General features: G+C 39.3%; 1 protein-coding gene across 1 annotated transcript in view; it reads right to left on the bottom strand.

Annotated features, from left to right (window-relative positions):
- Positions 1-23,068, bottom strand: part of LOC121858876 (protein amalgam-like) — a 94,165-nt gene that overhangs the window by 13,883 nt on the left and 57,214 nt on the right. Inside the window, exon 4 of the mRNA XM_042355527.1 lies at positions 6,039-6,170. Coding sequence (XP_042211461.1) covers positions 6,039-6,170 — 132 coding nt within the window. The remainder of the gene's footprint in view (positions 1-6,038; positions 6,171-23,068) is intronic.

Genomic DNA, 23,068 nt, shown 5'->3' with positions numbered 1-23,068 from the left:
TGAGTGTTATAGTGTTGTAATGATGATGGTTATAGTGTTGTAGTAATGATGATGATGATGATGATGGTTATAGTATTGTAGTTATTGTGTTGTAGTAATGATGATGGTTAGTTTTGTAATGATGATGGTGTGTGTGTTGTAGTGATGATGATGGTTATAGTATTGTAGTGATGATGATACTTATAGTGTTGCAATGATGGTGATGATGACTAAAATGATGATGATGTTTATAGTGTTGTAGTGATGATGATAGTTATACTGTTGTAGTGATGATGATGGTTATAATGTTGCAATGATGATGCTGATGGTTATAGTTTTGCAATGATGATGATTAAAGTATTGTAGTTATAGTTTTGTAGTAATGATGATGGTTAGTGTTGTAGTGATGATGATGATTATAGTGCTGCAATGATGATGATGGTTTTAGTGTTTTAGTGATAGTTATAGTGTTGCAATGATAATGATGAGGATGATGGTAATGGTTAGTGTTGGAATGATGATGATGATGATGATTATAGTGTTGTAGTGATGATGATGGTGATAATGATGATAATGATGGTTATTGTGTTGCAATGATGATGATGGTTATAGTGTTGTAGTGATGATGATGGTGATGATGATGATAATGATGGTTATAGTGTTGCAATGATGATGATTGGAGTGTTGTAGTGATGATGATGGTGATGATGATGATAATGATGGTTATAGTGTTGCAATAATGATGATTGGAGTGTTGTAGTGATGATGAAGATGATGGTGGTTATTGTTACCGCAAGCAGTAATGAGTAGGATAGCCCTTAAACCAATATTATGTCAAGTTGTAAGTCATGTCATATTTAGTGGGCGTGCCTGTCCGTATATAGAGTATTTAGTTAGTGAAGTTACAGAGACAAGAGGTAGTAATGGTGTTGAGTGGTAGTAGGGAAGGATTTGTTTGTATATAAAACACCTTACACTGCAACATGTGTGAGCCAAGGCAGGGCCAGATATGAACTGCTCCAACACTCTAGTTGTTACCATCATAGGGTGAACAAATAACCTATTCAGTTTGAGACCTTCAACACGTAAGTTCAACTTGTACTTAAGTTTACTTTGGTAGACTGTCAATTGTATTGTTTATCGTTGTGACAACTTGGAAATATGGCAATTAGACATTTATGTATGATTACTTACATATGATTTATTATTTGAAATACTAAGAATAAATTTTATTCAACAGGTTTGACCGAATGGAGAGCAGCTGAGGAGGGCAGGGCAGGGCACGGCCAAGGTCAACCTTAGGAGCGACTCACCATTACTCCACGTGTTCGTCTGTGTGTGGCACGGATCATGAACCCTCACCATACTCCGATTGGCAACGGCAAACGAGGTGCTACCAAGTGATAGAACGAACGCAACTCAAATCATTTGACGAAGCAAGATGTCGGAAATTGTGTATATCGACGACATAGAAAGAGAGTTTGACCTAGATGAAAGCCAAGAATTTGACCTACTGACACTGGATCCGTCCACTGAGATACAATTAGTGAAACAGAAAATGAGCTTGCAATATCAGGAGACCCAAGCGATCAATCCAGCAGGTAGTTTGATTATCGACGAGCAGCGGCCAGAGCTGACGCATCGTCAAACGAAGTAAGCCAAGCCTTGACGGAGCTTAAGACAGTCTGGATGAAGACGAAGCACATCGGAATGGTGGTAAGTCAAGAGGCATCAGCACCGACGCAACGAAGTGATAGGACACAGCCTTCGACGGAGAATTCCAGGTTAGGTTTGATTAGTTTAGGTTAGGTTAGGTTAGGTTAGGTAAGATCAAAATCATTCAAAACACGTCAAAAACCGTCGGAAAAACATAGGAATGACCGACACGATAATTCTACCCTAAATACTAAAGGTTCAGACTCCATAAAACACATCATATCTTTATATTTAACTCTGGGTGAGATAAACCGCCTAAATTATATTCAATCACTCAAAAAAACTATCTGTACTTGGAGTGATCGATGAATTTCAGACTGAACACTGCGACTCCTGTTGTCTCTTTATGGTTGTCAATATTCTCCGTCAGTTGTCTCATATTTTCTCAAAGCATTTTTGTATAGATACTTTTTTTGAGTGACTGTACGTGGAAATATTTAATTTAACGATAATATTTGCCTTAGACATTATATCCTCCCCCCCATCTTCACTACGTGTTTTCAAATCCACTAATCATACTTATACATAAATACTCAGTTATGGAAGACTAATTCTTACATAAATAGAACAGTATCGACGGCATCCCTATAGTAGCTATCGTCTCGAAGGGTCAGGCAAGGTCACTTTTGTACGTCAATTACCTTTATATTCAAACCTGACCAGAATACTACTAAAGGGTTAGGTTAAGTTAGGCAGGTGCTAAATATGAAATCTTCCTCTTGAGCACAAAATAAAGCACAAACAGACGAAAGTGACTGATTTATTATTTATTATTCCTGTTGACAATAATAAAATATAAAGGAGAATAAATCATATATACTGTATATTTTTTTTTTTAATTCCGACTCATATTTGGTAATGGAAGAACATAGTTGAATAATTTAGTCAACACGTTAAAGCTTAACTCACATGCAATATACAGTATAAAAATAATTCCTGAATGAAGTGTATAACTATCTGTATATTTCACCCGCGTAAAACGTCTCATTTCAAGAGTGTAATTCAGGTCGAGTGACAAGAGTAAGAGCTCACTTGGTTCATTCTAAGTTCTCAGTAAAACTCAACATCAACGTAACCAAATTTACTGTAAAGATATGTAGATTAATTGCCATTACTTTCACTCCTAAATGCTTCACGTCGGCAATTTTCGTGTTTCTGGTCATATGTAAGTGTGTGGTGAGTGTTAACCTGGGTGTGGGGTGAAGTGTGCCGGAGATGTCTTACCATTGGTCAAAAACTTCAAGGAAAACATGTTGAGTCTATTTTCGGCCAACACTCTACTCATGATGAAAGTAACGTGAATTAACGTGATATATAAACAGGATATAGTCTTGTAAAGTATTAATGAATAAATAACATACTTGGTAACTCTACGATTAGTGTCATAAGTACAACCTTGAAATGTCATTTAAGTATATCTCTTAAGTGTCATACGTATATACCTTAAAGGTGTCATAAGAACAACCCTTAAGTGTCGTAAGTACACCCCCCCATAAGGTCAGGTTACCGACAGTGACGACACGGGGTCGTTTAGTCGGGGTCGTTCAGCCAGTAATTTAATTGGTCATTTAGGAATTAATCATGCTCTTGATTGGATAGGAATTTTGATAGTTTTTTTCGCGTCATTTTATGTGGATTCAATAATGTGGTTCCAGCAATGTTGAGTCGGAGTGTTGATGGTGTTGCTTCATAAGTGTTGTGTGTTGTAGAGGTGGTGATGGTGTTGTTTCATAAGTGTTGTGTGTTGTAGAGGTGTTGATGGTGTTGTTTCATAGGTGTTGTGTGTTGTAGAGGTGTTGATGGTGTTGTTTCATAAGTATTGTGTGTTGTAGAGGTGTTGATGGTGTTGTTTCATAAGTATTGTGTGTTGTAGAGGTGTTGATGGTGTTGTTTCATAAGTATTGTGTGTTGTAAAGGTGTTGCTTCTTAAGTATTGTGTGTTGTAGAGGTGTTGATGGTGTTTCATAAGTATTGTGTGTTGTAAAGGTGTTGCTTCTTGTGTGTGGTGTAAGTGTGTGTAGAGGTGTTGATGGTGTTGTTCATAAGTATTGTGTGTTGTAGAGGTGTTGATGGTGTTGTTTCATAAGCATTGTGTGTTGCAAAGGTGTTGCTTCTTAAGTGTTGTGTGTTGTAGAGGTGTTGATGGTGTTTCATAAGTGTTGTGTGTTGTAGAGGTGTTGATGGTGTTGTTTCATAAGTATTGTGTGTTGTAGAGGTGTTGATGGTGTTGTTTCATAAGCATTGTGTGTTGTAAAGGTGTTGCTTTTAAGTATTGTGTGTTGTAGAGGTGTTGATGGTGTTGTTTCATAAGTATTGTGTGTTGTAAAGGGAGGTGTTGATGGTGTTGCTTCATAAGTGTTGTGTGTTGTAGAGGTGTTGATGGTGTTGTTTCATAAGTGTTGTGTGTTGTAGAGGAGTGTTGTAGATGGTGTTGTTTCATGTGTGTTGTGTAAGTGTTGTGTGTTGTATGTTGATGGTGTGCTTCATTGATGGTGTTGTATTTGTGTGTTGTAGAGGTGTTGATGGTGTTGTTTCATAGGTGTTGTGTGTTGTAGAGGTGTTGATGGTGTTGTTTCATAGGTGTTGTGTGTTGTAGAGGTGTTGATGGTGTTGTTTCATAAGTGTTGTGTGTTGTAGAGGTGTTGATGGTGTTGTTTCATAAGTATTGTGTGTTGTAGAGGTGTTGATGGTGTTGTTTCATAAGTATTGTGTGTTGTAAAGGTGTTGCTTCTTAAGTGTTGTGTGTTGTAGAGGTGTTGATGGTGTTTCATAAGTATTGTGTGTTGTAGAGGTGTTGCTGGTGTTGTTTCATAAGTGTTGTGTGTTGTAGAGGTGGTGATGGTGTTGTTTCATAAGTGTTGTGTGTTGTAGAGATGTTGATGGTGTTGTTCATAAGTGTTGTGTGTTGTGAGGTGTTGCTTCTTAAGTGTGTGTGTGTTGTAGAGGTGTTGATGGTGTTGCTTCATAAGTATTGTGTGTTGTAGAGGTGTTGATGGTGTTGCTTCATAAGTGTTGTGTGTTGCAGAGGTGTTGCTTCGTAAGTGTTGTGTGTTGTAGAGGTGTTGATGGTGTTGTTTCATAAGTATTGTGTGTTGTAGAGGTGTTGATGGTGTTGTTTCATAAGTATTGTGTGTTGGAGAGGTGTTGATGGTGTTGTTTCATCAGTATTGTGTGTTGTAGAGGTGTTGATGGTGTTGCTTCATAAGTATTGTGTGTTGTAAAGGTGTTGATGGTGTTGTTTCATCAGTATTGTGTGTTGTAGAGGTGTTGATGGTGTTGCTTCATAAGTGTTGTGTGTTGTAGAGGTGTTGATGGTGTTGTTTCATAAGTGTTGTGTGTTGTAGAGGTGTTGCTTCGTAAGTGTTGTGTGTTGTAGAGGTGTTGATGGTGTTGTTTCATAAGTATTGTGTGTTGTAGAGGTGTTGATGGTGTTGTTTCATAAGTATTGTGTGTTGGAGAGGTGTTGATGGTGTTGTTTCATCAGTATTGTGTGTTGTAGAGGTGTTGATGGTGTTGTTTCATCAGTATTGTGTGTTGTAGAGGTGTTGATGGTGTTGCTTCGTAAGTGTTGTGTGTTGTAGAGGTGTTGATGGTGTTGGTGGTGTTGCTTCGTAAGTGTTGTGTGTTGTAGAAGTGTTGATGGTGTTGCTTTATAAGTGTTGTGTGTTGTAGGGGTATTGTTGCTTCATCGTGGTGTTGTTGCTCCATAAGTGTTATATATTGTCGAGTTGTTAATGGTGTTGCTTCCCAAGAGTTGTGTGTTGTAGGAGTATTGTTGCTTCATAGAGGTGTAGTTGCTTCATAAGTGGTGTGTGTTGTAGAGGTGCTGTTGCTTCATAAATGGTGTGTGTTGTAGAGGTGTTGATGATGTTGCTTCATAAATGATGTGTCGTAGAGGCGTTGTTGGTTCATAAATGATGTGTTGTAGAGGTGTTGTTGGTTCATAAATGATGTGTCGTAGAGGTGTTGTTGGTTCATAAATGATGTGTCGTAGAGGCGTTGTTGGTTCATAAATGATGTGTCGTAGAGGTGTTGTTGCTTCATAAATGATGTGTCGTAGAGGTGTTGTTGCTTCATAAATGCTGTGTCGTAGAGGCGTTGCTTCATAAATGATGTGTTGTAGAGGTGTTGTTGCTTCAAAAATGATGTGTCGTAGAGGTGTTGTTGCTTCATAAATGATGTGTCGTAGAGGCGTTGTTGCTTCATAAATGATGTGTCGTAGAGGCGTTGTTGCTTCATAAATGATGTGTTGTAGAGGTGTTGCTTTATAAATGATGTGTCGTAGAGATGTTTTTGTTGGTGTTGTTGAAAGACTTAACCTGGTATAAGAGAGAAAGACTTACAGTGAACATTAAGGACGATTCTCTTGCTGATGGAGGGAGGAACCTTGTTGGTGGCGATACAGAGGTAGGCGCCCATGTCCTTGCGGGAGACGCTCTGCAACTCCAGCGTCTCCGAGTCAACATGTTTAACTACTGTAAGAGAGAAGATACAGGTGTTAATACGTGACAGGTGTTAAACTTGGTTTACCTAGATGAGACAGGTGTTTAGGGCGTAGGAAGAGGCTGGTAGAATGTTATAATTACGTAGTGTTGAAGAAAGGAGAGCTAGTAGGTAGTAGGCAGTACAGGTAGTCAGCTATCAAACAGGGAGGTACTACCGCCTGGGAAGATATAGTAAGCATAGTGTATTGTCTAATGGTAGACCCTGCTGCTATATGGCATCACGAAAATTGTGACCAAGTCCCATAATTATTCTACTTCTCGTGCTCAGCGGTCTTGTTCATCTCACGGTAAAGTGGTTGTATATGCATATTTTTTTGGCGAACACAATGTTTATTTTGTATTCCTCTTTCACACGCTTAAATGAAACATACATCAAGCTATTTTATTTAGTTCCTACATATCACTATTTTACAATTTTACTCAGTAGTGTCTAAGGGTTTTCAACATTACGGTTGGTTTGTAAAGGGACAGGAAGCGTGCCTCGTATTTTTGTTTTGTTGGATAAAAAATTGAGAGCGGGAGGCAGAAGTTTGGTCGGTGAAGCTATACCAGTGAGGAACATACACTGTGTATTTTATAAGGTCGTTCGTTATAGCGTAGTACTACCAGTGTGGCAACTCGTTTTTCTATGATTTTTATACCTGTTCTGACATTTTTAATTGCTACTTAACACTAATACCATTCATGTTTCTTAATGTTTTGATAATATGGAATCTGTAACCCAGACCTAACCTAACCTAACCTAACCTCAATCATCACTGTTACCTCTAAATATATTAAAGCCATCATATAAAACATTAAGCTACCAGTCTTTACTTGAGTTTAACCAGACCTAACTTAACCTAACCTAGCTTTAACGTAACTTAAATCTAACTTAACCTCAGACAATAAACTGCTTCTTAAAACATTAATATTATTTCTGCTTTCGACACAGTTACAACAGCGCCACCACCTTTATTTAGCCTCAACAACTGGAAGGTATCATTTAGCCTCATTAGCACTGAAAAAAGTTGTGATAAAATATGATAAAACTATACATACGAGATAATGGATGAGTGTATACATAAAGTTCATTTAACGTGAAATATGAAATGTAAGATGTCATGAATATTGTTTAAAATCAAGTGAGTCTACAATTAACAGGAAATTATCGAATATAAAATGACGGCGCATTAAATAATACAAAAACAAAACATAAACCTAGCAATTGTTTAAACCTCAAATCATGATCAAATTATTACCATCGTTACCAAAAAACAATGAGATATAACAAAGACAAAATATAACAAAACAAAGATAATTAACAAAGTTGGATAAATCACAAACATATTTTTTTCATCGCGTTGACAACTACCCGATTGGTTGTTATCATGTGGGAACGGGTACTGTGGTCGTTTGTGTCATTAACCCGAGTGTTCATCCTGGTAGTGTACGGAGTAACAGAGAGTCGAGACACGAGGTGATGTCGTCTGCCGGTGGACAGTGGTGATCGGTGACTGAAATCCCAGTGGTAGAACAGATGAGTCTCCTCTAGGGAATGATCACGAGTACTACAAGTTTACGGTTTAGTAAGAAAAATGTTTATTAACAGCTGAGTTGGACAAATGTTATGATAATAATAGTGTCTTAAGCGTATTGTGCGAGGATGTTACCAGCTCAATCAACTGGAAAGTTCCACGGCATTTGACTACGTTCATATGGATATCTACTGTAATTTTTTTTATGTGTATCAACGGTGAAATTAAATGGTTAAGCGAATAATTAAAAATCTACGTGAGAAACAAATCGCTATATTTAAGTGGATATTGTTAAGGACAACTCGAATTCAGATGCCTCAGGTAAGGTAAGTTAGTATTATATTATAGTTCCTTAGGGCATCAGGGAGACAGGTTGCTGTAAAGGGTATACTGTCGAGTTGTAATCTGGAAATTTCCTAGTAATTGATAATATAAATTTGCTTGGATAGAGTAATTGTGTGAGTATATTTTTTTCTGAAATACGTGAAAACTAGGATACAGTATAGTGTAAATGTGAAGAACTCGTGCGCCAGTAAGCTAGCCATTTCCACGGATTTTGTCCATAAACAATTTACATTCTGTAAAAACAATGGCCTCGTAATTTGTTTTGATGGATCTTTTCTTACTGTGCTGTATTTTAATCGCTGAGTTCGGATATGATATGTATTTCTTGAGCAAATGCTTCGTTTGGTAGATAATTAGGCACTTAGGCTCGCACTACTTCGTCTTTCTCGACGGAGAAACGGTGTGTCAGCCCGATCAAAGCTCGATGTTGTGGGCTGTTGCACGCGTTTTGTTTCAGAGCAACAACCAAGGTGCACGGTCCGAGCTTACTTTTCCGTCTACAAATAACATAAAATTACACCATGCCGCTTCAAGAAGGCAGGTTGAAATTTTATGTTTGCCTTATGGTGTTACTTCCCCCGCCGCTACTAGCGACGCATTGAAATTATCAGAAAGGAATGTGGGGTCATAATTCCACGAAATTGGTAAAATTATTTAAATGTGAACCTAAATTATCCTACTCGACAATATTTAGGGAAGTTGGGTTAGGTTAGCATGTAAAACACATACCAGCTACGATCAAAATTAAACGATTTTGTGACATGGTTTCAAAGGGACTAAAACGATTGAGAATGTATAAAGTGTTAATTTAGTCATCTAATCACTTCATGTATATTTACAACATAGCTGCCAGTAAATCCCAGGAAATCTGCACATATTAAATTGAACTAGAATAACAGGTTTAGGTTTGGCCGTCATGTAAAACTATTGAAATGTGATTTGTATATTTTCTCGGCTGATTGGTATGTCGCTTTTCAATGAACTCTAATTATGTGTTACATACTTTTATCAAAACCTTATTTAATAGGAAGAGCCATTTAGCTCTTGCTAAGTCCAAGCATATATGATTCAATGGTGGTCTTATGTCGATGCCAGTTCGACCAAGCCCGGTACTGAGCGTTGGAACAATTACTCTTTTTTTTAGGTAGTAGGCAGCTGTCAAACAGGAAGTACTACCGCCTGGGAAGATATTGGAAGCATAATGCATTGTCTAATGGCAGACCCTGCTGCCATATGGCATCACAAAAATTGTGACCAAGATCCCAGGTTGCTGATCCGAATTTCTGTCTCATTTACACAGTTGCAGGGTCTCAATTGTTTCTCTTACTTTGACAACACAACATGCACATCGTTTCTCACTATTGATTTTTATTTTGTATTTTTATCTATATTTTGTAAACCTTTTTTATTAATTTTTATTATTACAATGATTACTATATTATTATTATTATTATTATTATTATTATTATTATTATTATTATTATTATTATTATATTTTGGCCCTTGTGTGGGTCATTGACCTGTGCCCTGGTGAGCTAATCCCGTAAAAAAAACAAGCGAGGCCATGACTGTTGCCGTTTCATAAGAAAATTCCTTTTTTTTCCCACCATTGGTTCCTCAACTACAGTCTAATTAGAATTTAGCCCTATTTTGAACTTTACTTTCGCACCATTAATAATATGTTTTCTTTGTTATTTTCATTAAAATGTTGCTGCAGTGCATTGAAAGAAAATCCGGTTGTGCGGAGAGGAAATTACGACTTGAAATTTACTGAAGCGCCATGTAGGCCGTGACTTGTGTTTCCCCGCGATTCTGTGATTGAAAACACAATTGTCGCTGAACTGTCTCTGATTTCAATAAAATGGAACTATCGAATGATCGCACTAGCGCTCAGTGAATCGTTCCAATTAAAATCAGACTTTTTTTTTCAAATCACCGAAGGCGTGTAGACCACTGCCTATTTGTCGTTTCTCATGTAAATTCAGTCGTTTTTCCTCCGTTCCGCCAGCGGATTTACATTCTAAGCTTTAACACAAACGTTTCAGTGAAAATTCTGAAAAAAATAAACATTATTAGTGCTCCGAAAATAAACTTTAAATATTTAAGTAACACGAGTAAATAATTATCAGAATTGCCAACACCTATAGGTTAGTGGTGCCCTTCTTGTCTGGCTAAGACGAGAATGATCTTTGTTGGCTTCCAAGTTCTAGTGTAGGTTAGGTTATTTTTTCTGTATTCTTAATGATCTTTATATGATTATATGATTTTGTGCAACCTTCACACGTTATAGTACAGCTCATACTTGTATAATGAAAATCCAACATGTGTTTAAAGTCATCTGTTATTTTACAATAGGTTTAGCTCAGCTGATCTGGGACCACCATTGGCTTTTTGTGTGTATGTTTATTTATTACATTTTCCCAGAAATCCCGTGTACATTTTCGTGACCCTTGACATTGATGTTGATCTAACGACATTTAACAAACTTTGTGGTTATTATTTGGTTGTGATTTAGTCTCGTTCAAGATTCTTCAAACACTGCTGGAGACAGCTGGCAACTCAAGGCCATTTGTTTACTATAGTACGTAGTAAAATTTATGAATAAATGTAAAAGTGATCGCTGATTGGTTACTTAGTTCCCGTTGCTTAATTTAATGGTTGGTCTTTGTTGTTTCGTATTATATTATACTACGTACATACTATTGTAAACAAACGGCCATGAGTTGCCAGCTGTCTCCAGCATTGTTCGAAGAATCTTGAACGAGACTACGTTATAGCCGTTAAAACAAACTAACTTAATTACTTGAGTGACGCGGATTTTTTTTTTGTAAGTTTTGTATTCATGTCATAAACTAGGATATATTTAAGTGCCTTTCATTGCAGTACAGTATATGCCCTTGTTTTGGTGATATTGGACAGTTTATTCCATGTTAAGGGTAATTCTTGCATTCTGGTTTGGTAAAGTAGCTCTTACTCCCTTTACTAACAACTGTCCACATAAACTGTCAGTTCATGAGACATCCACACAAAATAATCCACAGTAATATTTCCACACAAAATTATACACAGTAATATATCAACAGAATATATCCAGGCGTGTTAAAGACTAGAGGCTGCGCTACGCCCACACGTATGGGTGCTGCCGTTAGATTAGTCGACTGTCACAAAGTGATCTTGTATTACTTCTGTAAGTCATACTCCAGCTGAGTGATACCAGGCCCTCTGGGACTTATTCTTTACTTCTTTTTTTTTTTTTTAGTTTTACACTGGCTGTAACACTTGTTTTATAATAATTGTTTTATCCAATCGAACAGTAGCTACTTTTTCTCGTCGTGGTAATATTCCCGAAGGTAATGGTGATTCATTATTCTTTCTCCTTTTATATAATTATCACGGGTTGATTTGATTACCTTTGTTAAATCTGAGAAACGTATATATTTTTGTTACTGCCTTTATATATATATATATATATATATATATATATATATATATATATATATATATATATATATATATATATATATATATATATATATATATATATAATGTGTGTGTGTGTGTGTGTTTGTGGTTGTTGCAGTGCTTTAACAACAAACCCGAGTCCCCGCGGGCCTCACAGGCTACACAGTATTAACATGTGACCGTTATCTTGGCTGCATCTCTCATGTTTACACTGAATTCCGATATTACCGAAATGACCCACAATGTTAGAAATTAATTAAGAATAAAATATTTGTTTTTGAACTGAATTCCTTTTTTTCTTGTAGTTATGCACAAACAGCTCTATATCAACCACAAGTTACGTAAAATATTTTTCGCGTATATGCATTTCACCACCTTCACATAATGTACATATCATTTCAAAGAGATGAAACAAAGTTAAGGTTTAGTTTTAGCTTGAAAGTTATTGTTAAGAATGTACCACGCATTAGCTGTTATTAATGCTGGTGCCGCGTAAGAGCTGAATTATGAAGGAGTGTGTAGTGTACATTTATACCTGCATTTTTCACTTAGTGTGCGTCATGTTGCTCTACATCCGTGTGTCTGTCTGTCTGTCTGTATATCTTAATGGGTAATTTGCATTAGCCTGTTTGTTGCTGGCCGCGCTGTAATGAACTTAGACAGAAATTATTAATGTAAATATTTTTGCTGACTGGGGATACGTTACAAATTACCCTGACTCCCTTTACTCCTAAATAAACTATCTGTCTTTAATGCTGTCATTTAGTACAAAGTAATTAAAGTGAGAATATTCATACCAATTTGCGTATATTTGAATATACGAGTATGTAATTTGAAATGTCCTGCTTACGGATAGCCTAGCTAATATATATCCGGTCGGGGCTCTAACGACTTAACCAAAAGAAATCCAACTAACTACTAATCTAGTCTATATTGAATGGTCAACAAACTAAAGACTAGATTTGTTTGATTGTAAAGATATGGTCTGAGGGTTCACTGGTCCGACGATTCACTGTTTCGATGGTTCACTGTTTCGAGGGTTCACGGGTCCAAGAATTCACTGATCCGTGGGTTCATTTCTAGGGTTTCACTTCTCCGAGGGTTCACTCTAACGAGGGTTTGCTGTTCCGAGGGTTAACTAGTCCGTGGGTTCACTGTTCCAAGGGTTCACTATTCCTAAGGTTCACTTTTCCGAGGATTCACTGTTCCGTGGGTTCACTTCTGAGGGTTCACTGGTCTGAATCGTCGCGATATTAAGCCACGAAAATGGTGTTGGACAAAGGGGAGGGAGAGTGGGCAGTGTGTGTGTTTAATTGCCCCCACCTCCTAAGCCTTCCCCACCTACTACTTGTCTCGTGTGGTATCTGCATTACTCTTACTTGTTTACCAACTTTTTCCTTCGGGTTTAATCATTTAGTGCCTAATTAACGTATTAGTCTTAATTATCATGAATGCGAAATAAGGCTGAAGTCTGTATCGTGTCTTCCTTGAACGCAATGCAAGTGGCTCGTGATGTCTTTAGGTAAAACTCAAACTTAATATGCTTCCTTTTAGTCCCTTCCACCACACACAGCCGACCCCTTCCTAGACCTGCCTCCCCTCCCCCCCCAAAAAAACACAACAAAAAACACTTGAGGACTAGTTTGTTATTGTTTGTTGTAAAGAGTTTAGGTGTTTTAGCGGCCAGAGTCTTTAGTTCTTACACTTTATAGTGACTTCTAAAACTTATATATGTTTCTACTGTTACTATATGTTTGTTTTGTCCGCTCAGGCTGACAAATTTTACGAAACCAGAACTATAGCTACCAACCCCTTTCCTCCCGTTAGTGTTTGGGTTGGTATTGAGCTAACCCGACTTTGGGGATTAATTTTCCCTGCAAAAACAATGGACAAAAACAAATGCTGGTTGTGGGCCACCTTAGCACAGGTTAGAGAATAGAGATAGTATTTACGAGCTCGTGTTTGAAAAAATAAAATTGGCTGATTGAGTTTTTCTCTTGATGTAGTTTTGTGTTGATTCTTTTTATTGTCTTGCTATTGTTTTTCAGTGCTGCTAAGCATCCTTTTTGTTAGTAGAACATATCGGATCGGAATGAGCTCTTAAGGATCCAGAGTAAATGTATGATTAACGTTTTGGTCATCAGGATAGTTTTTGTATATACAAGAGTTCAAATTAGCTGAATAAAAACAGTAAATCACATTATATAAAAAAAAATTGTCTTCAATTATATATATATATATATATATATATATATATATATATATATATATATATATATATATATATATATATATATATACTGTATATAATTGTACTGTGGGGGGGGGGCACATCTACCTGTTGACATGATCCTGCCAGTATGTGAGTTGTAAATCTGTGTCACCAAGGGAACTGTTTGAATGGCGGTTCATCCACCTCTCACGTGTTGGGGAGCTTCGCTCCTCATACTGGTGGTGGGAAGCCTCATCCTTTATACTGGTAGTGGGGAGGTCCCACATACTGGTGGTGGGGCGCCATGTCCCTCATACTGGTGGTGGGAAGCCTCATCCCTTATACTGGTAGTGGGGAGGTCCCACATACTGGTGGTGGGGCGCCATGTCCCTCATACTGGTGGTGGGAAGCCTCATCCCTTATACTGGTAGTGGGGAGGTCCCACATACTGGTGGTGGGGCGCCATGTCCCTTATACTAGTGGTGCCTCATCCCTCATACTGGTGGTCCACAAATCAGCGGACTATATGGCAAATGAGTGGTCGGTGCTCAGGGAAAGTTCGTTATTATGAGGTAAACAACTGGCCGGTCCTTTGTGTCGTGTTTTGTGCAGTACCACAACATTACCCTTATGCTATAGGTAGTCAAACATAGTACGGTACGGAAGCAGTGTTATACTTAATACGTTCAAAGAGCTGTACCCGAAGTTCCACATTTTGGGTAAATTAAATAAAAAGAAAATCTCAGTTACGCGACAGAAATCTACACACGACATTTCAGAGCTGCACCTTACACTATCACACACACACATCATAATAGTTCAATTTATAATGTGTAAATATGGTGCCTGTCTGTTTAATATAGAGTCACTCTTAATTACGAGAGCTAACGATGAAACAAGGAACAAATTAATGCAGGTTTACGACTCTACATAATAAATAAGAATACTAAGATATATTCTACGGTACCAGAACAAATAAACCTAACTTAAGGCTTCCCTGGGATAGGTTACTCAAGTCAGCTTAAGCTTAATCACTTCGTCTATATTCAAGACTTGGCTGTCACTGAATAAACACCAGAAAGTTTGCATGATTTAAGTTGAAGTTATTGATTATACTTCTATACTGACTGCAATCAGATCGCATTGTACACTTTCACCACAAGTTGGAATAGATTGTTGTATAAATATAGTATGTAGCTTCACGACTGACACTGCTTAGAGGCATAATATCTAGTACAGCACAAGTTACAAGCCGCGATAGTGGGGGCAGTGCAGACAAATCACAAAGGCAGTGTAGCCAACCCTACACTAGGCTGTTTTCACTTCCTCAATTATAAATAGGGGGAAACCCTTAGGACAGGAGGAGAGCTCTGTGTGTACTCGGCTCCTGCACCCATCAAGCGTAGATGTGGAGGTGAGAAGTGGAATGTGAGTGTGTGGCTAATGTGTATTGGCGGCTTTGGCGTGCCCAGGCGGCTAGGGGAGGTTGTTTGTCACTCTTTGGGACCGCCCTTTTCACCTCGCACTGGTTGGCTGCCTAGTAGCAGTCAATTCCCAGTTGGTAACCGATATGTTTTTCATCTTAATTCGATTTCAGTCGAGTCGGGCCCCGCAAGAGTTAAACAGTCGGTGGAGACTACGACGCTTTTTTACTTCGGCTCTGATTTTAGTAATAAAAAACTGAATGAGAAAACAAGAGGGAGAAAGTGAGCTGTTATGGATGATGACCAGTAGTAATAGTCATTGACGATAATTATAAAACAAGTATTGACTGTGAGGCCCCGTGTTGTGGGAGACTCGGGTCACAGCCGTGTTAGTCTATACATTAATCTGGGCCTGAGACTATCAGCTGGCGGGAGCCTCTCTGTTGTTGGAGTTATGTGCTATGCTACGTGTGTTTAGCTTTAACTCACTGATGCACTCAGCTTCACCTTAGTTAGTTGAAACAAACCCCGACCCGACCCTCGTGGAAGACAGATCCCCTAGGCCAGTGATTCCCAAACTGGAGTCCGCGAAAAGTTTTTGAGAAATAGTGTGTTTAACGTTTGTGAGGGATTTGGCGATTACAATTCGCAGGATATTTTGGATTTGGGTTGAAATGAACAAATCCTTTGGACTATGATTTATTCTTTGGTTATTGACAATATTTGTATGTGTCATGGTATATAGGGGTCCTTGGTTGAAAAAAGCTTGAGAACCCCTGGCCTAGGCCACTCGCACCTCCCTACCACATTTCAACTCTTCAAAACTGTGGAAATGCGTAAGGGACATAGCCTAGAGCCAGCATAAAGATTCACAAATAAAAACAATAATGATAATAAAATGATAAAAATGCATGGATAGATAAATAAATTAACGCTCTTTAATAATTGGCTTCTTGAGGCTAGGAGTGAGGGCCATCCTGCTGTGGGAGTTAATAAGACGTGTGAAGTAAGGACCTCCTGCTGTGGCTGCGTCAGGAGAGTTGCTCCACTTTCACCCGCCCAGCATCAGCGAGTTGTGTCTGAATTTTTTATGAATGGTTTGTGTCGTACATGGTTCGCGATATTGTAGGTCATTGAGGCAATTTTTACTGCACAACTTGGCGCACTGAAATTCAAGTCAGGACTGAGGCATTCTACATATATATACAGTATATGATTTGTTCTGACTGTTCGGGACACACAGTGTGTTTGTTCAATAGATGTGTTTGATATTGTCCAGATTTTTAGTTTAGTTTTCACGGGAATATTTTGTTCGTAAGATTATGTGTATATAATTATAGTGTACCGGTATATTTTGTTGGGTTAGATTAGGTTAGGTTAGGTGCCAAGTGTTCAGGGAATTTTGTCCGCAACTGTATGTGTCAAAATAACACAGATTCGTAACGACAATTAGCCTAGCAAAACAATACGTACCACAAACCTATTTTCACTGACCTACTGTAGATCTGAATACCCTGTTATTTATATATACAATGTTTAAAGGAGAAATACTATTAAAACATGAACTAACGGATGTTATTCTTTGATTGGTTAATGTTGGGATAAAGTTAAATCCCTAAGAACATTGTTTTACACTCACACTCTACACCTCTTTCTGCATGGATGGTTAAAATCATTTTTCGGAACATTATATTTTTCCCTATAGTAACATCAGTTTATTGTGCTCAGAGATTACTTCACAAAATATAAGCGTTTTTCCTCGATTGATTGTGATTTTTTTTGACGACGAGTTTAATATACTGATTTAGAATACGCTCCCCTACAAATTGTGATAAATAACACTTTTAAGATGTTGCTGTTGTACTATATTACTACGCCCCAACGGCACAGTTTATTCAGCGTGTGTTCTAGGTTTAATAAATTAGACTAGGCTTCAACAGCTAATAATCTAGTGATACACCTCTTGGTTAGCATGAAGTAGTTTTAGCTGAACTCCCTGATGACTCATTTTTTGTCTCTTTCAAAACTTTATTCTCGCCAAAAGTTTTTATAATTCACAGATTCTTCTTTTTGTTGTGTTACGAATGTTTATCTCTCCTGCTAACGGTTGTAAATACTTCACCGATGCTTTTAGATTTCCAAACCCGCTTTATATTAACGCGATGTTTATTTTCTTTTTGATCTTATATACAGTTTAATTCATTGTATTTTATTCTATATATGAATTAGTTTTGGAAGTTTTAAAGTTAATGACGCTGTAATTCGTTTTAGATTTTATTAGTATTTTGAAATTTTAATATTTGAAAATTTCATACGTGGGGAGAAATTCATTTTCTGTTATATTCTCCACAGCTTGTTCACATTGTACATGCATTGGCATAAATAATTGCCAAATTTTTTTGGTCAAGGATTTGAGCACCGTACTGAAAATAGGTGTGATGGTGAAATAACATTTATCAATTTATATTCGTGAATTTTACATTAATGTACGTTAATTTTACAGTTTCATGTTTTAAAAAAAACAGATAATTCTTCATTTTTCATATTTTATAAATTCCATTTGATGTAGTGTTAGTTTATATTGGCTGCTTAAATGGTATTTTATTATCAGTATATCTTGAGGATGGTGATCTTATCGAAACGTCAACTAGTAAAACAAAAAAGTTTAGTCTCCCTTACAGGTGACCAGTAGGCAGCACCAGGTAATGAATGAATATCATGTATCGAGTTGAGTCTACCATGAATAACATTACGAGTACAATGAAATGTGTCAGTCTCTCTGCCTCCTGCACTGGTCTATCAGGAAGTAGGTTACGTCCATCTAACCTTTTCCCCATTTTAAATATTCAGTGAGGATGAAAAACTGATTTTATGGTTCAGTGTTTTTTGTTTTTTATAATTTGCATTAATTTGGGTATTTTTTTTCTGTGTGTCTGTGTGTGTCGCACACAGGGTGGTGAAATGCGTCTAGTATGGCAGCATTATGTTAGTGTTCAGGTACAAGCACTGCTTGCTCCCTCTCACTCTCAGCTACCGCCGCTGGCTGGCCCTCGTGACGAACAGGGAAGCAACTTGCATAAGTCTTCCCCTGCCAGTACACAGCCTCTTCACCATCAAGATTCCTGCTGTGCCTCCTCGTGGCAACACACGGTAACTGGGTGTCTCATGCGCCCAGGCTAGACCAGCAGGAGATCTCGGAGTAGCAGTGGGCCCCAAAGGGACGCACATAAGCCCAATGGCATGCGGATACGTTCTGGCGCCTACCAGCCATTGTCCCGCTGCCTTGCTAATTAACCTTGGTAGGTATAAGGCTACGGGAGTAAACCTTGAACGAAAAATCTGCTGTGGAGCCCCGCATCAGGCAGACATGCTTACAGAGCTCCAACAAGACCCCAACGGCGGTATAGGCGGAAGAGGTGACTATCGTGGAAACCCAATGACTACACCGGCTGACGAAGGCAATGCCTGATGGACAGGCTACTAAGGTGAAACCCAACAAACTGGGCTATCGGCAGTCCATTGCAACTCTCCCTCTCCCCAGTCGAATAAATCAACTCGTGCGTAGCCACCATTCAGCTCATCATACCTCTCATCAAAACCTCTATACCCCCAAAAGTCCAATGGCGACGGACGAGTGGCGATGGGTACAGGCAGAGATGACTGCTGGGAGTCTCTAATCACAACTCTGCACATGGGCGGCACAGATAAGTTGGTCGTTTATGCACTGGGATCTAGGCAGCAGTGCAATTCAGTCCTGTCTGTGCGACTGAGCAGTCCTTTCGAGGAGCCACTCTGCTCACCCCACATGGGGAGGAGGTTAGAAAAGGTGCCCTAAAAATAGCCTGCTTAAAAACTCAACCTGACTAGGCAACCTCACCCAATAAGGTCATCCTTATGCCGTCGAAAACAGTCAAAATCACAGATCCAAACATAAACAAACCATACAACCTCTTATGGTCGCTGCATGGAATGTCAGGACCCTTCTGGATACTGGCACAAATGAGCGTCTGAAAGAAGAACTGCCCTTGTGGCAAAAGAGCTGGCTAGGTATAACATCGACAAAGCAGTCATCAGTGAGTCCCGGCTTCCAGATGAGGGCCAGCTCACAGAACGGGGGTCTGGCTATACCTTCTTCTGGAAGGGTAAGCCTGCTGCGAAGAGAAACCGCATTTATGGAGTTGGCTTTGCCATCCGCCAACGCATCCTACACAGGCTAACTGAAATGCTTATTGGGATCAACGAGCTCCTCATGACGCTCCGAGTCCCACTGAATCACTCTCGTCATGCATTTTTCATCAGTGCATACACCTCAACACTGGATGCAGGGGATGATATTAAGGAAGCCTATTATGCCGACCTTGACTGAGTGCTAACCTCTATCCCCAAGGAAGACAATGTTGTGCTCCTTGGCGACTTCAATACCAGAGTTGGCAGAGATGCTAACATTTGGCAGGGAACCATAGGACGGCCTATTTCTCCTTAGCAAGTGTGCTGTGCACAGCCTCACTATCACCAATACCTTGTTTCGGCAGACCGACAAGTTAAGGGTTCGTGGCAACACCCACGATCCAAACACTGACATCTCATTGACTACATCATTGTCAGAGAAAGAGATCGCCGAGATGTCCGCATCACTCTTGCCATGCGTGGCTCAGACCACTGTGACACTGATCATCGACGTGTCAGAGCCAAGCTCTCACTTCACGTCGCTCTAAAACAGCGAAGGCAACAAGCCTCCAGAAGAGGTTTTAATACTAAGCGTCTAGAGGATCCAGCAGTAGCACATGCTTTCAGAGAGCAGCTCGAACATGGGCTTATAAACAACCCAACAGCAAATAATACGAATCCCAGTGCCGAATGGGATGCTCTCAAAACTGTTATGACAAAAACCTGCAGAGAGACCCTCAGTCAGATCAAAAGAATACACCAGGACTGGTTTGATGAAAATGACCCGGCAATCAAAGTACTCATCGATGATAAGCGTGCTGCTTTTACTGACTGGCAGAACAACCCTCAGTCTCGGACCAAAGCTGATACCTTCGGCAAGAAGACAGCGGCAGCCCAGCGGGAACTTCGCATTTTTAAGAATGACTGGCTTAAAAATAAAGCATGTGAAATACAAAAACATGCAGATCAGCACAAGATACACGAATTTTTCAATTCCATTGAAACATTTTATTGGCCAACCACTCGTGGTACAGCCCCCCTCCGCTCATCTGACGGTAACTTTATAATTAAAGACGATGCAGGCCTCCTTCAACGCTGAAAAGAATACTACCATTCATTGCTTAATGGAAACACTGATGTGAATGTCCTGATTACCCAGCAGGTCCCTCAGCATCCAGAGCTGACCCACCTCAGCTCTTCTCCATCCCTGGATGAGGTAGTTACGGCCATCAAACAGATGAAAAATAACAAAGCCTCAGGGCCTGATAGAATCCCAGCCGAGGTATATAAAGCAGGAGGACATCAGCTTACCAGCCATCTCCACTCTCTCCTGAAGAATATATGGGAAAAGGAGAAAATCCCCCAAGCTTTTAAAGACGCTTCCATTGTCAAGATCTGTAAGAACAAGGGAGACCGGTCAGACTGTGGCAACTACCGTGGGATCTCGCTGCTCTCTGTTGCTGGCGAGATTATCGCCCGAGTACTCCTAAACATACTCCTTCCTGAAGCGGAAAACTTCCTCCCAGAATCTCAATGTGGTTTTAGACCATCATGTGGCACCACTGACATGATCTTTGTTTCCCGCCAAATACAAGAAAAGTGCACAGAACAGCGTCATGACCTAACAGCGTCATGTACCTAACCAAGGCCTTCGACTCGGTCAACAAGGAAGCCCTCTGGTGGACCCTCAGCCGTTTTGGCTGCCCATCAAAATTCATCGCCATTGTGAGGCAACTCCACGATGGCATGAACGGCAATGTCCTGCACAACGGCACCCAGTCTGAGTTCTTCCCTCTAATTTTACCCACTTTCGCTATCTCGGCTCCCACCTGTCCATCACCGCAGATATTGATGAAGAGATTCAGCATCGGATCAGATGTGCATCTCAAGCCTTTGGCTGACTGCGAAACCGTGTCTTCAGCTGTAGGGAGCTGAAATTATCTACAAAGCTGAATGTATATCGAGCAGTGGTCCTCCCCACCCTGCTATATGGCAGTGAGACATGGGTCACATACAGGAGGCACCTAAAGGCACTTGAAAACTTTCACCAACGTAGTCTACGTTCCATCCTCCGAGTTTGCTGGGAAGACAAGAGAATAAATGCCAGTATTCTTGCCGACACCAACTGTAGGAGCATCGAGGCTACTATTATCCATGAACAGCTACGTTGGACTGGACATGTTACCTGCATGGACGACAGTAGACTACCAAAGCAGCTACTTTACAGTCACCTAATGAATAGTAAATGTAACGACGGCGGGCAATTGAAAAGGTATAAGGATAGTTTTAAGGCAAACCTGAAAATGTGCCAAATCGACCCCCTCACCTGGGAGTCGATTACTCCACATCGTAACGCATGGAGGAGCACCGCACGAGAAGGTGTCAATACTATCGAGTTAGCCCGACTGCAAACCGAGGCAGACAAGCGCCAACGCTGGAAAGACGCTGCCACCGCCATTCCCGCACTAGATGCAGCCCTCCACATGTGCAACGAAAGTGGACGACTCTGCGGGTCCCGTATCGGCCTCTTTAGTCACCTCAAAACTCACTAACCTAGGTGACATCCCTAATAACTCATATCATTGTATCATAGCAGGATGATCGTCATACTCGATTCCGAGTGACAGCAAAGTAATAGTAGTAGTAGTGTGTGTGTGTGTTTGTGTGTGTGTGTGTGTGTGTGTGTAAACTAATCTCCGAATCGTTTATACAAGAAATCATATAAATATTTTTAAACCCAGAGTGCATAATAATCCCTTCAACTATTGTATCGTTCATTTTATTTTTCTTCCTCTTTGATATAGCATTTTCTATAACGGTAATGTAAATTGATGTTATTAATGGATTAACAAACTTGTAGTGTAGTTTATTTGACCACAGACTCTGCAGAAGCTATTCAGAGCCTCATGTAAAATGCCAAAAAAATGATAGTAATATTTATTTCATTGTACAGTTGTTGGATTACTGATGTCATGATGGTGGTGAAATTTATTAAAACAATTTGTGTTACGGAACATACGTGAAGGCCACACCCAGATAATGAGGCCTTCCTTCCTTTCTTCCTTCCTTCCTTCCTTCCTTCCTTCCTTCCTTCCTTCCTTCCTTCCTTCATTTCTTCCCTCCTTCCATCCCTTATTCCATCCTTCCTTCCTTCCCTTCCTTCCTTCCTTCCATCCTTTATTCCTTCCTTCCTTCCATCCCTTATTCCTTCCTTCCCGCCTTCCTTCCTTCCCTACACGTCAAACGGAGATTACAATGTATTACTGCGGTTTTAAGTAGCAATTATATGATCTTTATGCGTGTAGTTTAAGTTAGTACAGAAAATTTTCACCAAGATTTGAATATTATGAATCTCTTTTATTGTAGTGTTAAGTGACGCTGTAGGAAAAATAAACGTACTTGAACTTACATAGAACCGTGTGTTAAGTTTTCATGCCAAGAGTAATGTTAAGTCTTTGTTTGTAAATAAAAGATGAAATTAAATAAATGAAACGAAATTATCTAAAAAAGTTAACAACGTATAGTTTAACTGTTGGTAAAATTACAGTTTCTGTCATGTACCTATTTGGAAGTCGTTCAAAACACATGAACATCCTAACTTAACCTAACTTAACCTAAACTAAATTAAACTTAAAATCCTAAAATTCGCTGCATGACCGAAACGATAATAATTCTTAACTATCAGTTACAAATATCACCTGCTGACTCCTCGTAGCTGACAGTCGAGTGCATTCAACCATC

This window comes from Homarus americanus, unplaced genomic scaffold, assembly GCF_018991925.1.
Source record: "Homarus americanus isolate GMGI-L3 unplaced genomic scaffold, GMGI_Hamer_2.0 scaffold46226, whole genome shotgun sequence".
Classification (NCBI taxonomy): Eukaryota; Metazoa; Arthropoda; class Malacostraca; order Decapoda; family Nephropidae; genus Homarus; species Homarus americanus.
This window is presented reverse-complemented; position numbering and strand designations above follow the sequence as displayed.